Below are 15,768 nucleotides of genomic sequence, written 5' to 3'. Positions count from 1 at the left end.
AAAATGCTTTACAGCCTCCTCGACTTCAAAATGTATGGATATAAAAAAAAAAAAGAAAAAAAAAAATTGTAAGTCTTAAAATAAGTACATATTGTAATATATTGTCTTGGCCTTTCCTTTTTAAGTTTGATGTGTTTATAGATTTGCTTGGTTTAAACTATTTTTGAAATTTTATAATTAGAAATAAAAATACATTTTCAGGCTATTCTAGGAATTTTAGACACCAAAACCTGCGCCTCTAGAATTGGAGGTACACCTTATTTCGATTGTTTAGAGTGCAGTCTTGTGCAACCCTTTTACATTTTATATATGGTTTTCCAATTAAGGTGCAAGTCCAAATTTTATAACATGTAATTTTAGTGTAAAAAATTAGTAGGATTATCTCAAAATCTATTTCCGTATCTAATTATAAAATTTTAAATTTCAATGGTTAAAATCAAATAGATTTATAAACATATAAACATCTTCAAAATCGACGGACCAGACAGTGTGATTCGAGATGTCCTAATTTCAAAACTTAAATTTTTTTTTTTTACATTCGTACATCTCGATGTACGTCCATGTTTTGGAGGTCCACATTTAATTCTATATTTTAAGGTTGCAACTATATGTAAACTTTTTCCTTAGGGTCCTTGGAAGGACAGTTTCGACTTTGTTCAGATAATCTCTCTCTCACACACACACACAGAGGAAGTGTCGACTTTGTTCGGATTTTCTATCTCTTCGGATAATCTCTCTCTTGCCTGAGAGGCTTTGCTGTTTTCTCTCTCCCTCCCTCCCTCTCTTTCTCTCTCAATGTTGTGAGCAACCGTATTGGAAACCGTTGCTTTCATTTGGTTCCCACCACGGCCTACAGTCTCCAACCCCCGCTCTCTCTCTCTCTCTCTCTCTCTAAGACACACTCTCTCTCTCTCTCAAGCAATTCCTTCATTCGAGTCTATATAGAAACAGTAACAGTGCTCTCAAGTAACCCCCCTTCCTTCACTCTCTCTATCTATATATCTGTAACTCTTCATCCTTCTCTTTAGACGGGAACGGTACTTTCATGGTTCAACTGATAATGTATGATGATGCCCAAAAATCATCCGTTAATGGAAGAAGAAAATATCTTCAAATGCCCTCCTCTCTCCTTCAAAATGGATCACAGGTGCCGTCTTGCCTTATCCCTCAAGTCCTCTGTATCTCAAAAGCTCCGCCAATTCCTTGGAAATTACTCAGACGACGTCCTAGCGGTATGCTTCTAGGGTTTTTTTTTTTCTCAGATGAATGATATTTTTTCTGCACTTCTTATATAAATTTACAAGAATCTTGGTGATAATAATGAGAAGTGGATTGCATAATGTTCTTTTCGTTCGATTTGTTAGTTCATTTACTTTTGATGACCTTTTGAATACTAATGGCTGGTTGTTATTTTGCTCTTACGATCATTGTAAGTGATGATCAGCTTGAAAATTGTAAGAACAATGTATGGGGGTCTTGATCGCTGGGTTTTAAGCGTATAATTGTGTGTTATATTTTGATTTCTTTATATTTAGCTTGTTGTTCATTGGAAAATCTTAGGGTTTTGTGAGGTCCTTGTATTCTTTATGAGCTTTTTTACGACTTCTATCTACATGCTTCTATGGGTAACTTTTCTTTAGTTGGTTTATTCATAGACCCATTCATTTGTTGTTTCATTCTTCTTCACTTTCTTCGCCATTTTCTTTTTTGGTTTTTTGATTTGGGCGACCAAGAGTAAGCTAGGGTTATAAAGGTCTCTATAACTGCATCTGGCCATCTTAGAGTTACAGGGCACTAGCTAAATAAGTTGCCTTATTATATCCAATTTATCAAAATAATTAATAGGTCGGGATGATAAATTGGAAACAGTCCCTCGCGTCTTTTTTCTTATTAATTACAGGAAATTTATGAAATTTCACCTAGGAGTTGAACTATTTAAGATCTCATTCATAGATGTGATTTGACTAATTTCCCGAACCATAAAGATGTGTTATTTGATGGTCTATTAGAAATTTGATTGAAAGAGTGATGAGCTATTTTAAATTTGATCAAAAGCAATCAAGACCATTTTAAATAGTTTGACTTTAACTATTGGGTGTGATTTGATAATTTTTTCCTTTATTCGCTAACTGTTTTTTGTTTGAAAATGGGGAAATGTTACGTTAAGCCATAGTGTATGCATGTATAGAAGCACACAAAAATTTGAGTATTTTTATTTTGTAATTTTGTAAACAAAATTGGATCGCTTGAGTATACAATTCAGCCATCCAGTTTATACAACATTGGGCCAAGATTGTTTAGATATCTAACAAAAACTAATTGAGAAAAAGGATTATGTGTACAACAGTTACAAAATTTGGCAAGTGCACTGTGTGTCTTGTAATTTAGATGGATGGTTGAGAGATCCCCTCTTTTTGCTTGTTCGTCAGCAATGAAATTTGCGTCCCTCCAAACATGCCGAAGGACATGTTATGTATTGGAGTGATTCATGAATTTGTTCGAAAACTTGCTATAAGCGCCGGTGGCATAACTGATTCACCCACAGCAATGAGATGGTTTCAAAGTTTTGGAGTCTTGTTAATAATGCCAACGCTTCCGCTTCAGTAGCCTCGCAGTGCCCAGCTGGGCCTGAGTCCCTGAGGAGAGGTATGTCCAAGGTGATTTTGGAAGATACCGTTGAAGCCCAATGGAGTTTCCTTTTGAACTGCCATCTAAGTCCAAATCAACGTTATCAAGACCACATTGGTCACCGGACAGTTGTCAGCACCAGTCCAGTCCAAAATGGTCGGACCGGCTGGTTCACTGGTGAGGCAACTTCAAATAAAAGTAAAATATAAAAAACTGGTTAAAGGATGGTCTGAACTTGCTGGTTCAAGTGGTTGAACCAGCTGTACAAGCCAGTTTTGATCAATTGCCAGTGCAATGATCAGACTGGACTGGTTTCAGCACCGGTTCTCGATCCAATAAATTGATCCGGCCAGCCTGGTATGGCCTTAATAACATTGGTTTTTCCCTCTCCTTGGGTGGCAGCCATCGTGCGGAATTCTAAGTGTGGTTAATATTGAAGTATTGTCTATCAAGGTGAACTATTATTGTATAGAGCTCCTGGCTTGTGGGAAGCATTTTTTTGTAGTGTTACCGGTCTGTGGGTAGCCCATTTTTTGGTAATGTGTACACTTTACTTAAACGCAATATAAATCTTCATTTTTTTGTATAGTGCTACCAGTTTGTGGGTAGCCTACTCTTTGGTAATGTATACAATTATACTTAAACTGCATATAAAAGTTAGCATCTTCGAAAAAAAAAAAGATAAGACTATGAAATTCTTTTGGGATAGTGCACATCTATGAAATTCATTTGGGATAGTGCACATGGTATGATCAGGGCTTTGGTGCGATAAAAAATGGAATATGTTATGGTTTAGATACCTGAAAGATTCTTTCGTTTTGTTTTAACCAGTGTTTAAAAAATCGGTGACTTGATCTGGAATCGGGCGATCCGGATCGGGTATCGTCTAGCCCACCATGGATCTGATGAAAAAACGGGATTCGAAAATTTTTTGGTATAGAATCGCTTTGCTCACGTCATGGATCGTTATTCTGATGTCAAGACTCAGATACATCATCGATCTGTCAGTGTGAACTGGGCATTTTAACCAATTCTCATGATTTTTTTTTTTAATGTCCTACGTGGGCACCATTTTCATAGGCTCACCTTTTTAAGACCGGTATGCTTTTTATTTCCAAAAAAATCTTTCCTTGGGGCCCACATACTAGCCACCTGGCAACCACATTACTATTATATCCACACTCACTTCTCAAAACCTACGATGTGGGATTAATCCGCTTTTGAACTTTCATTGAGGTGAAAACATATGTGTGATAGTTATGAAAAGTAGGCACTATGATTTCTCGTAATGACATGCACAACCTCCTCTTTGTATGTCTGGGTCAATTCATGTCCAATAAATATCAACATCCACATTTTGAGTTAATGTAGAACTTATCCAATGTTTATATCATGGTAGATAATAACAAGGTTTAGAAAACGTCATTATTATATATTCAAAGCTCATTAGATGTAGGGTGGCAATGGGTTGGGTCAGGGTCTGGGTCGACTTGGACCCTAACCCGACCCAAACCTAACTTGGGTCCGGGTCTAGAACCTAACAAACAAATTTTAAAAAAATATTCTAAAAAACATATTGCAAATATATATAGTTAGTTGGTTTGTGGTAATTTTGGATGAGTAAAGCGAATTAATAAATATGTGATATTCGATGTGATATTAATTTCATTTTATATGGGAAATTATTTTTTAATCTTATAATATGGAAGGTTTTCTAATGTTTTAAAATTATTTTGATGTAATATTATAATATTATATTATAATTAATAATTATACATACATCCATACATGAAAACAACGTCTTCGTATTCATCTATTTTTACAAAATAATGAAAATGCATAATGCACCACTCCTAATTTCTTTTAGAAACTAAAAGAATACTATTTTTAGAGATTTATAGTGATTTTTTGAAACTTTTTGGATCGATTTGCCAATTCAGCCGATTCTCCGATCCGATACAGGTATGGGTGTGGACGATTCGGGATCAACGATTCGTTTTTTTAAATGCTGGTTTTAACCAAATGGGCCATGTTATGGCTAGGGTGGTGAGCTTCTAAAATAGGTTTTCTGCTTTTGGGATGAAGTGACTATTCAAGCAAGTTCATCTCTGAGTTTCCCTTAAAACCATAGTGTCCAGATGAGCTATCCACCTGACCACTCTTTCATACTGACCTTTGTTACATCGGGGTCGGGTACCATGCCAAAAAAGGGGGGGAGAGTCGATTCGATGCGACTCTTTCCTTTCCATAGGCCTGTCAAAAATCTAATGCGGCCCCTTTTTCTCACAGCAGACCAGATATGATTGCAAACTGTTGCTGGATAACACAGAGAGCTTTCTATGCACCAGGGTATAACCTTTGCGTGCTCCTTGGAGCGCTTTGCCCATTTGCAAGCCAACCCATGGGGTAGGTTTCATATTTTATGTTTGATTACCTAGTACCAGAGATGGTCCTGGTGGTGTGCAGAGCGCCACCACCATTTGCTTAAATGGGCTGTGTTTGCCTATTTTAGATTCCTGGACCCTCTCATTTAGTTTGCAAACATGGTCCTGTTTTACCAAATGGAATTTGTTTGTGTATCATTCTAAAGAAAATCTCTGTTATGTTGCTCAATCATATTGATGACAGATGTTGGCATTCTGAACATAGACTTGTTATAGACAGGGACATTAAGTAATGTAGCATTTAATCAGGGTTATTTAAATGCCTGAATGATAGGAATATACACTTCCAAGATGCCAATCTTCTTTTGACTTTTAATATGAACCTGTTACACTGTGATTTGTGTGGTTTCCTGAAGCATGAAGCCGATTAACTTCGCATTCCATTTGATGGGCTAAAGTTAGCAATTATGGTTCAGAAATGTCCACACCCAAGAGCTTGGACCTGGTCATGTTGATCCTTAAATGGTGCAGAGTTCGAAACATCTTAAAAACAACTGCAAATTCAATTTGATGTGGTTCTGTGTCACAGAAGTCATCTGAGTAAAGAAGGTGAGAAATTGTGCGACTCCCTTTAGATGATTCAAGACCATCTACTAAACCTTGGCTGCAAACCCATTCTTTAGATATACTGAAAACATTAGGGGCGATCACGAATAGAAAGAGTAAAAGTGGTTCACCTTGACGTGACCCCCTGGAGGATGGAAAGGAGCCCTGAAGTATTCCATTTATGTGGATAGAAAAATGGAAAGGAGCCCTGAACATTTATGTTGGATATGCATCCAGGCATCCAAGATTGCCATTTTTCTCCATTGCCCATGAGCCTCATAACCTGATCCAAAAACACCCCAGTTAACAAGGCTGTATGCCCCATTGGCATCAAGGTTTCAGATGATCCCAGGTGGGTTCAGGCAATGCCTTCTATTAATGCACTCGTGAGCTATGAGGGGCTTCATCTAGGATTTGTCTCCTCTTTACGAATGCGTCTTTGGATTTTCAATCATGCATTGCTATTTCTTAATATTTGCTTAGAAGATGAAAGAAAGACCATTATTATGTAATAATCATCTATGATGATGACAATTTTTTTACGAGTTCTTTTATGTTGATGATGTATTTTTTGGTCTTGTGCATGTGGCATAAATGAATCCAACTTTTAACTTAAATGTTAACCTTTCCCAAACTGAATTTTTGCAAATTGTTAGCTCCAAAGGAGAGGCTTAATATAAAGATCATTTGAGTATATGAACAACGGCTTTTTATTTCTTCTTTTTGGGTCAGTAACATGTGAATAGTGCAGATATATACACACTAATTGTTTTGCTAATTTCTCCGGTGGATTAAATATGTTTAATGTTTAGGATTGTTGTTGTCTGGACATCAATTATTCATATATGGTCAGAACTGAAAAATTTAATCTGAATTTAGAGATAAGATGTGGCGGCTTAGGCATAATTTAAAGAAATATGTGGCATATACCTGCCTTTTAGATGATTCTAGTAAAAATGTTTGATGCTGCATATACATAAGTAGTGATTAAGTTTGAACTACTTGTTTCATTTGACAGGAGTACATCGTTGTGCTTGTGTGTAATGGGAAGAATCAGAATCAAGCACAGGAGGATTTGGAGGCATTCCTTGGTGAAGAAAGTGGAGCGTTTGTTGAATGGTAGTGGAACTTATAGGCTAGCTTGGTTTTTTCATGAGAACTATTTAATATTTCTCTGGCAGGACATATTTCCACTGTTTCCTTTTTTCATTCAAATGTAAAAGCCTTTTTTTTTGGAATATGACACTCTTTTTTTAGGTGATGTATTTTTATTAGAGAGGCAAAGGAAGTCAGAAGAGGTGTAGATAGCAAAAATCTTCGCTGGCTGAAAATCCCAATACCTGAAACTATCCTTTGTTACCTTAGCAAATTTCTGTGGCCCGTGGATTTCAATTGTCTTATATATTCTCTGAGTTTTTTGCTGGTTCCTTTTTTAAAATAGCATAATTTTTTGTTTTGAACGGTAAAAGGTTCATCTCTGCAAATATTCATAAATCCTAGAAATAAAAAGCCTTGATCCTTGTGGGTAAATACCAAATACGTGAGATTAAATCATTATATGTGAATGTTTGTTTTATATTGTTGAGATGGCTCTGAGAAAATGTCTGTAACTGAACTGTGTTTTATATTGTTGATGAGGCTACCTCGTAATTTTATTATGAACTTATGCTGTAACTTTCGTCCATCAGAATATAATCTTTTGATTACTTTAGCAGAAAAACTTATGATTATAGATGGCCTAGAAAATATTTGACTCTGGTTCGATGCACAATTAACAGGATGTGGAGTCATCTTTCCAAAACCATTGAATTCCCAGAGGTGCCTATTAGCTCTGAATGTGTTCAGGGTGATACTGTGAGTGCTAAAGGAGATAGTAGTGCCAATAAGCATAGTAATGGTGGGCAAACTAAGGTTGGTAATATGGCCTTTAGATCCTCTTTTCAATGGGGACTGTTGGTTTCTTCTTTTAAAATTCATTTTCTGATTTGGTTTTTTAGCAAGTGACAGTCATTTAAACTTTTTTTATGATTATTTTTGGCAGTCCCATGGTGGTAACAACAAACTATTGGATTCCTATCCCGAGCTTATTTCTTCAAATATAAGGGAAGACAGTATTGAGGGAAAACGTGGAAAGACTAATAACTGTGAAAATTTTGATTACAATTTGGTAGAAAATAATTGGAATGAAGATGTGAAGACCGATCCAAGACCAGTGAGGTCTTCTTCCAAGTATAGTGCAAGTCCTGACCGTTGCCTGCAATATGAGGATCATTTCAAGAAGGTTGACAATCTAGCTTTCTGTCTCGATATTTTATGTTTACTCTTAACCAGAGCTTAATATCCATAAGATGTAATAGAGCATATTTACCGTACTCATCTGGCCTTGCTTCATCAACTTTTGCAGTCATTACAGAAGGATCAAGCCAGGAAGAATTTGGAGTCTGCTGTTGGAGGTGCGTGTGTGCATGCATTTTTTGTGTGTATGTGTGCGCTCGCATGCATGTGTGTGTGTGTGTGAGACAGAGAGAGAGAGCACCACATCCCCACTTATGTATGCCTTTTAACTTACTTTTAGCTCATGCAGGAAATCATTGTGCCAAAGCAACAAGGTTGCCTGTGAGATCCTCCAATTCTTCTGTACCTAACCCGAGTCCCAGACCAAGGGGAAATGTATGGGATAGATTAGGAAAGCCAGTCAATGAGGCAAGTGCGCTAAATGGTGAGATCACTACACGTTTTATCGATATGGTTAAAAGAACAGCAGGCCATGATGAGAATAAGGCAATGTTGGCCACGTCTGTTGGTAGTAAAAGATCGTTGGGAGAAGTTACTGTTCTTGATGACAACCATTGTGAGAAGGCCATCTCTAGTTGTGGTACTATGGCAGTAGATGCTTGTGATGATATAGGATTGCTCAGGAAAAGGAGGCGCGTTGATGAGATTAGTAGTGCCAATGACCTCGAGTCATTGGCTAGAGGCAAGTGTATTGTGGGTCAAGGAAGAGAAAGTACAGAGATAAAAAGATTACAATTCAATAATACAGAAGCTTATGAATTCAAAAATAAGGAGGGGCTGTCCTTGGGGTTGGCCAATCTCTCAGGGCAACAGGCCCATCCAGAGGCTTCCAAAATTCGCCGAGCTAGATTGAATGGTAAGGTGGTGGCATCTGCTCTCCAAGGAAAATCAGAAGTTAGAGAGGTAAAAGGATTGCAATGCAATGACATGATAGCTTATGAATCTAGAAACAAGGAGGGGGTATCTTCAAGGGTGGCCGATTTCTCTGTTCAAAAGTCCCATCCAGAGGTTTGCAAATTTCTTCAAGCTCAGTGTGGGAAGGTTGCAGTTCCTGCTCTCCAAGGAGAATCAGAAGAAGTTAGAGACATTAAAGGATTACAATGCAATAACATTGTATGCAATGAATCTAGAAAAGAGGATGGGGTATCTATGGGGGTGTCGGATTCCTCAGTCGGACGGGCTGATCCAGACGTTTGCAAATCTCGTCAAGCTCTTTGGAGTGGGAAGGTTGCTGTTTCTGCTCACCAAGGAAAATCTGAAGCCCTCATTCTTTCTGTAAATGGGGATCCCAGTCATAAACCCATCCAAGCTGTAAAGAAGTCTACTCTTTTCTTTTGATAATGATTTTCAGTTATTTACATATCATTCATTTGTGAATTAAATCAAGGAAAAGGATACTATAATCATTCAAGTGGGCTATGGTTTTCAACAACGTATGGAATGGATGGAGTGTGGCACTTCCATTGAGGTTATTTCCTGTTCTGGTGGCCCCCTTCCCTTTCTTCTCCATAGAGGGAGAGGGAGAGGGCCTTCCATTGAGCTCATTTCGTGTTCTGGTGGTGCAACCTCCCTTTCTCCGTCAATGTCCATCATTTCATCCGACAGTGGTGACCTTGACCGATAATTAGTGCTGTCCAGTGGGTTATAATATGCTTCTGTTAAATCCAACTACCCCATTGGTATATCTGAGTGTCATTTTCATCTCATGCAGGAGGTTATGGATGTGAAATTGAGGTTACGCCAGATTGAGTTAGAGATGTCCAAGCTTCGGGCGAAGCAGGCGGGCATTACCAATGATGTTAAACCAACTGTAGTTGCTTCCGGTAAATAATCATTCTATCAATCTGTGAGGCTTATGTCTTACGATGTTTGCTTTCGTTACTGGTCAATACCTGCAATTGTCCACAACCTGAGTGAATGCTGCCTAGCATTGTCCGTTTTTCTTGTTCCCCTAATTCTCCACCTCTTCTCTATGATTTTTTATGAATGGTGATGCTTCTCTTCATTTGCATATATGGATGAGAATGAACTACCAAAAACTACGATTTACCAATTGGAAGAAATATCCCTCTATGAGTTCATAATACAAATGACCATTCTCACACTAAAGTAAGCATTTCATGTGACCTTGCCCATTAATTGTGGATTCTTAACTAAACTGGCGATTCTCATTTGTGAATTTATCCTTTAAAATATTCCCTTAACTCATAAAACCATGCTTTAGTAGAGTATATATCAAACCTATGTGAAATTTGATAATATACTTTTTGAGAGATTTCTATCTATGAACCAATTGATGTAAAGGTGGCTGAGTCACTTACTTTTCTTGTTCATTAGTAAGCAGTTGGCCAGGCCATAGTTTATTACAACAATAGGTTATAGGTAATGAATCTTGGGAAATTTTACTTCGTTAAGGACAAGAGAGGAATCCCTGTTTTTCTGTCATCATTTTTCATCAATACTATATGAGTGATTTGAAACTAGAGCATGATATTCTTATCAAACTAGAGCATTTTAATTGTAAATGAATACTACAAACTTATTTATCTGATCATCACATGCATGAATACAAAACCAAAAGCCAAATATTGGAAGCATTAGTGTGACTAGAGTACCCCTATCAACAGAACATTTTGGAAGCACCCTTCTTTGATCTTTCTAGAAAATAAAAAGTCACTATGCACAAATAATTGGAAGCACCCCTCTTTAATCTTTCTAGAAAATAAAAAGTCACTATGCACAAATAATTGGTCAACACTTTTGAGTTCATGAGGCAAGTAGGAGCAAGTGGAGTAATAAGTACTTAAAAGGAGATGTGGAAATACTTGGAAGGATGTGATTTTGGGAGTTGTAATCATTACTCATTCCGTGGCGCTATATTTGAGCTGATTGGTTATTGATGGGGTATTTTCTTTTGTGATTTGTCATTCAGAGATTGGATACCTGTAGTTGTCAAAATACGCAGCTTACATGGATGTAGTAGGTTTATTTAGCCTCTGAAAAATTTATCATCGGTATGGACCTTGTATTGATTGCCGTTTATGTATGCGCAGTTCATAATTGTGTGGGAAATATTGTTGTGTTTTCCTTTTGCAGGTGCACGAAATATTCTGATTCACTCTGAGGAAGATATCGATTCGAGGACTGTTTTTATTACAAATGTAAACACATTGATGCTTCTTTTATGTAACTTCTGCAGTAGTTCATGAAGTCACTCTACTTGTCTGTTCTTGTTATATGTGTTTTAAACTCTTATCGTGTGATTTAGTCTTGTTCCATGTCATTGCATATGTGATTAATGGACTCACCTTGGCATATGTGACTGCTCTGTTAATTATAAGATCAAAGAAATGGGCCTTCCTCATTGGTGGCTTTTAACTAACTAATTGTATGTTTTACTTGTACGTCATATGATGTTGTGCTGGGCTTCTGCGTTCTTATAGATCTCGCTTTTTGGGTTTATGCCATTTTCTTTCTCTACTTCAATTTTATGAAAATAATGGAAATAAACAAAATATATGTTGCTTTATTTGTTGGAGCAGAAAACTGGGGGTTACATGTTTACTCCAGGATTCTGCCTGGCTATCATTTTCAATCTAACTAGCTACTGCCCCAGATATCAAAAGGAAAGTTCTTGAAGTTGCAGTAAGGTTTATAACCATCTAAACCTTGTAGAAAGATACATCTCTGGTTCTTCGGACGCAAGTCTCAAAAAGGATTTTGGAACAAAAATTTAGCTGATGTGGTCCATAATCCTGGATGGATTTCTTATAAAGGTGACTTATGAGACAAGAACAAGAAATCCAATGACATTATATGTAATTTTATTTAAGCTTAGTCCTAAGTGTTTTGCCAAACTTATATAATTATGCCAAAGTTTATCATACATCATATCATCTTGTTTGTATCTGTACCTTTTATATGTTAAGAGAGTCTTACTTAAAAATTTAAAGTTCACCACATGTCACCATAAACTGTGCCAAATTTTATTATAAATCATATCGTCTTGTCTGTTTCTGTACCTTTTATAATTGAAGAGAGTCTTACTTAAAAATTAAAAGTTCACCACGTCACTATAAACTTTTTGCTAAAGTTTATTATACGTCATATCATCTTGATGGTATCTGTACCTTTTATATTTGAAGAAAGTGTTACTTAAAAATTAAAAGTTCACCACATGTCACCATAAACTTTTTGCTAAAGTTTATTATACATCATATCATCTTGTTGGTATCTGTACCTTTTATATTTGAAGAAAGTGTTACTTAAAAATTAAAAGTTCACCACATGTCACCCTAAACTTCATATGCATTAGTATACTTTATTAACATGCTTTAGAAATTTCATGGAAGAATGAAGGCATAATATTGCTGTTTCTAATAGTATGACTTGTACATTTATTAATTTTTATACTTTAGTTATTGTTTATTATATTGATTATCTTCATGTCAGCATTTTTGGGCCACTGTATGAGCATGATTAGATTGACAGGGAGGCCTTCCCATACTCGTGGATGTCGACATGTGTATTTGTGGAGATTCTTGAAAATTCTTATCAACATTGTACAGGAATTACAAAAAAAAATACTTGTAAATAAATTGTATTCAATATCAGATATTCTAGGGGTTTGCAGGATGGATTTCCTCATTCTAATTCTATTTTGCCATTTCTATCAAAATCAGCATTAAAATTTGAACTAGTTCCCAAAGAATACTTAAAGTACTTAGTTTTCATTTTCCAAATATAAGACCCATTATGGCGCATCAATTGACCAGGCATAACCTAGTCAATCTTAATGCCCCACAATGAAACCTGAAATGCTCTAGCAAGTTGGTAGTTGATCAAAAGAGTCACTAACCAACTTTGCATCTTCACTGCACCGGAGACACATGTATAAGCAAAACGCTGGGGCTGTTTGTTTCTTTAGATGGTCCGTTATAAGGATATCATTCAGATAGGCTAACTACCTTTAGCCTGGACAGCACCTGCTCTTTGCCCTTTCGAGGTGAAGGGCAGTTAACAAGCGAGCTGATGAAAATGTTTGCATGTCCTCAACTTGAAGGCCATTTTCTTGTATGATCTAATTCTAGGAGCAATTTCAGAAAATTTAGGGAAGGGGAATTGCTGCAAATTTGTCAAATTAGATGGATTTGAACAACTCATGCTTTATGATTGTTGACATGTTGCGTCATTCTGAATGATGATTAAAAACTTTTGGAACAATGAAAAGTTGGCTATGATGGCTTTGTGATTGTCTAAAACTATCTCCTGTAGGGAAATTTATGATATCCTTGATCCAATTGTTTGGTTCTGTCAGGAACTAGAATAAGTTATCTTGCTCTACTTTATACAAACTACACATTGAAAGGTCCCAGAACCACTCCCTTGGATTTGAGGAAGCATAAAGTGACAAAATGATTGTAGTTATCTAGAAAGAAAAATCCAGGACCAGATATTTTATTATTTCTTATTCTTTTTTTATTCAATTAAGACTTTCCATACGTAGGAAAGGACAGTCATAAACTGATCCGTGCATTTGTTTCTTATGCGATAATTTGGGTGATTGCAGGATAAGGGAAGAACTTTCGTTTGGGATCTTGGTCATCATGAATATCTGGCCTATCTGCTTTATTATGTACTACAAATATATGCTCACTCCAATTTTTAAGCATGATAGTTTCTTGAACTCTTTGGTCCTTATAAAAGTAAATCAAAACAGCAAAGTTGGATTGGGTGGAAATTTAGTTTATGGAACTCTGACGTCCATAAGGTGCAATACCAGACAATTCAGGTAATTTTTAAATTTTTTTAGATTCCTCAGTTTTCTGTGGATGTATTTCAGGTACATTTTGCTGCCACAAAAGAAGCATTATCATTACATTTTTCAACATGTGGGATGGTGTCTAAAGTTGTGTTATTGACTGACGTAATGACTGGCCAACCTAAAGGGTACTAATATGTTTCTGTTATTTATCTTGTAAAACGTCTCTCCTTCTCTCTCCGCCCCCCTCCCTCCAAAAGAAACATATCTTAGGATATTAGATGATCCTATACTTTCAAATGGAGAGGTTATGCCAACTGTTCTTATATTTCCCTTTCAGATCGGCATATGTTGTTTTTATGAGCAAGGAAGCAGCTGACAAGGCTCTGGCCATGAATGGGACATCAGTCTACTCCAGGACACTCAAGGTGTAATTCCATTCTATATTCTCTCTTCTAGTTTGTGATCTACCCTCCAGTTATTATATTTCATGGGCTTTTCTTTTTTTGTTCTTTTTCAGAACGACATTAGGAATTAAAAGGATAGAACCTGACTCTACATGAGGCTAATCTTTTCTTATATTTTTCCACTTCCTGGCCTTAATAAGAGTCTCTCCTCCTAGTCTTTGCTACGCTTGGAAATATCATTGGGTGATTATTAGGAAGTGACGCCTTCTTTAATAGTCCAACCTCCTGGTTGACTCCTTCAACCAGGTTCACACCTGATAACCGTGATTCAGTCATTTTAACAAAATGCGATGAAGTTTTGTGTGGGTCATACATAGCATAGAGAGATGATCATTGGAACCATATATGAAGAAGTCTTCCTTTTAGGGCTTATGAGTGTGTGTGTGAGAGAGAGAGAGTAAACAATGTCCAACTGCCAATTTTATTCATGATTCGCAGATTGTAAGGAAGAAAGAGGCAGTTGTGAGTGTTTCCACGCCACCTTTGCTTCTGCAGCTGCCTGGAAAGCCTTCTCAGCCTCAAACTCTGTCACGACCACAGAAGAAACCCACCCCTACAAAGCCATATTCAACTAACCATTTGCAGTGGAGACGTGATACTTTGACAAGTTGTGAAAATGACCCAAATTCTTGTGAACCATCTCGTGTCAAAGGTGGTGATGGGTTTCAAAGCTCCGGTGTTTTGGATGATGGTGCCGCTCTTTATTTGGAGTACCACAAGGTTGTGCATTCAAACACTGATGTGAGAGCTAACTCAGAAACTTCAAAGGAAAGTCCAATGCATGCTTGAATTCTTAAGCTTGTGGAGCCTCTGGTTAAATGAAGGTTAGAAAGTGATAACCACTGTTTTACGTGTCAATGTTTTTGGGTTACAGGATCATCCTCGTTTCTCAGTCCGTCTTGGTCGCTCTCCTTCCTCTCCCCGTCTCTCTTGTTTGTTTCGGGTCGATGTTTGAATACTCCTTTTTGGGACGTGTCGCCCGCCCCTTCTTACTGTGATTTGGGTCCTCTCTCTCTCTCTCTCTTGCTCTAGTGTGTCTCAGTCTAGTCTGTGGGTTTATGTTGGGTCACTGGGGTCCCCTTCTTTATTGGGATGTCCCGCTTTATTACTCCGTTTCTCTCTCTCCCTCTGGTTCACATGGAAGGGTTTCATATTCTGTCGTGTATCTCATGTGAAGGATACTTAAAGGGTTTCCAAATTCAACTTTTTATGAAAAGGAGAAAAAAAAAGAGAAGCCAGTATTCTTTATATCTTTGTTAAGTTAACCTTTTAGAAATTTATTGAAAAATCCTGCTATAATATATGTATTTAAAAATAAGATCTGATGGTTTATATATTATATTCAAGGGTCTTAGTATTTTCTCGTTTTTATTTTATCCTTATTGCTGAGCATCCATGCGTATTTTGGGGGAATTCTTTGTAAATGTCCCTTATATTTTGCTGAAGGAGCTGGTTTTTATGCGGTGAAACCCACATATGTAGAAATGCGGGCCTATTGATAAATCTATTTTTGAGATAGATTTTCGGACTTAATTTTTAAGGACATGGAATCTCTAACATGGAGATCATGAATATGAAAAAATAAGTAAATTTTAAAAGGTACGGTTTGTATAGAGCCTAGGTTCTA

At 36.9% G+C, this 15,768-nt stretch overlaps 1 protein-coding gene across 2 annotated transcripts; it reads left to right on the top strand.

Annotated features, from left to right (window-relative positions):
- Positions 1 to 632: 632 nt before the first annotated feature.
- On the top strand, positions 633 to 15,389 carry LOC18440792 (uncharacterized). 2 transcript variants are annotated; one of them, XM_088847589.1, is made up of 12 exons: positions 633 to 1,232; positions 6,637 to 6,737; positions 7,397 to 7,529; positions 7,660 to 7,899; positions 8,023 to 8,071; positions 8,203 to 9,224; positions 9,625 to 9,736; positions 11,010 to 11,074; positions 13,483 to 13,548; positions 13,756 to 13,862; positions 14,015 to 14,102; positions 14,580 to 15,389. In XM_088847589.1, the coding sequence occupies exons 1-12, from the start codon at positions 1,065 to 1,067 to the stop codon at positions 14,928 to 14,930; spliced, it is 2,502 nt and encodes an 833-aa protein (XP_088703715.1). In that variant the 5' UTR covers positions 633 to 1,064; the 3' UTR covers positions 14,931 to 15,389. The 2 variants fall into 2 exon arrangements, with proteins under 2 accessions (XP_088703715.1, XP_006850993.2); XM_006850930.4 differs by lacking the exon at positions 13,483 to 13,548.
- The last annotated feature ends 379 nt before the right edge of the window (positions 15,390 to 15,768 follow it).

This window comes from Amborella trichopoda, chromosome 1 (genome assembly GCF_054954075.1).
Source record: "Amborella trichopoda isolate Santa Cruz 75 chromosome 1, AtrichopodaSantaCruz75HAP2 v2.0, whole genome shotgun sequence".
Lineage (NCBI taxonomy): Eukaryota > Viridiplantae > Streptophyta > Magnoliopsida > Amborellales > Amborellaceae > Amborella > Amborella trichopoda.
Note: the sequence above shows the minus strand (reverse complement) of the source record. Positions and strands in the feature narration are given on the sequence as shown.

Coding starts and splice junctions, on each gene's coding strand:
- LOC18440792 (XM_088847589.1), top strand. CDS start 1,065: ATGATGATGCCCAAAAATCATCCGTTAATGGAAGAAGAAAATATCTTC. Junction 7,900..8,022: donor ATGAGGATCATTTCAAGAAG/GTTGACAATCTA, acceptor CAACTTTTGCAG/TCATTACAGAAGGATCAAGC. Junction 14,103..14,579: donor TCTACTCCAGGACACTCAAG/GTGTAATTCCAT, acceptor CATGATTCGCAG/ATTGTAAGGAAGAAAGAGGC.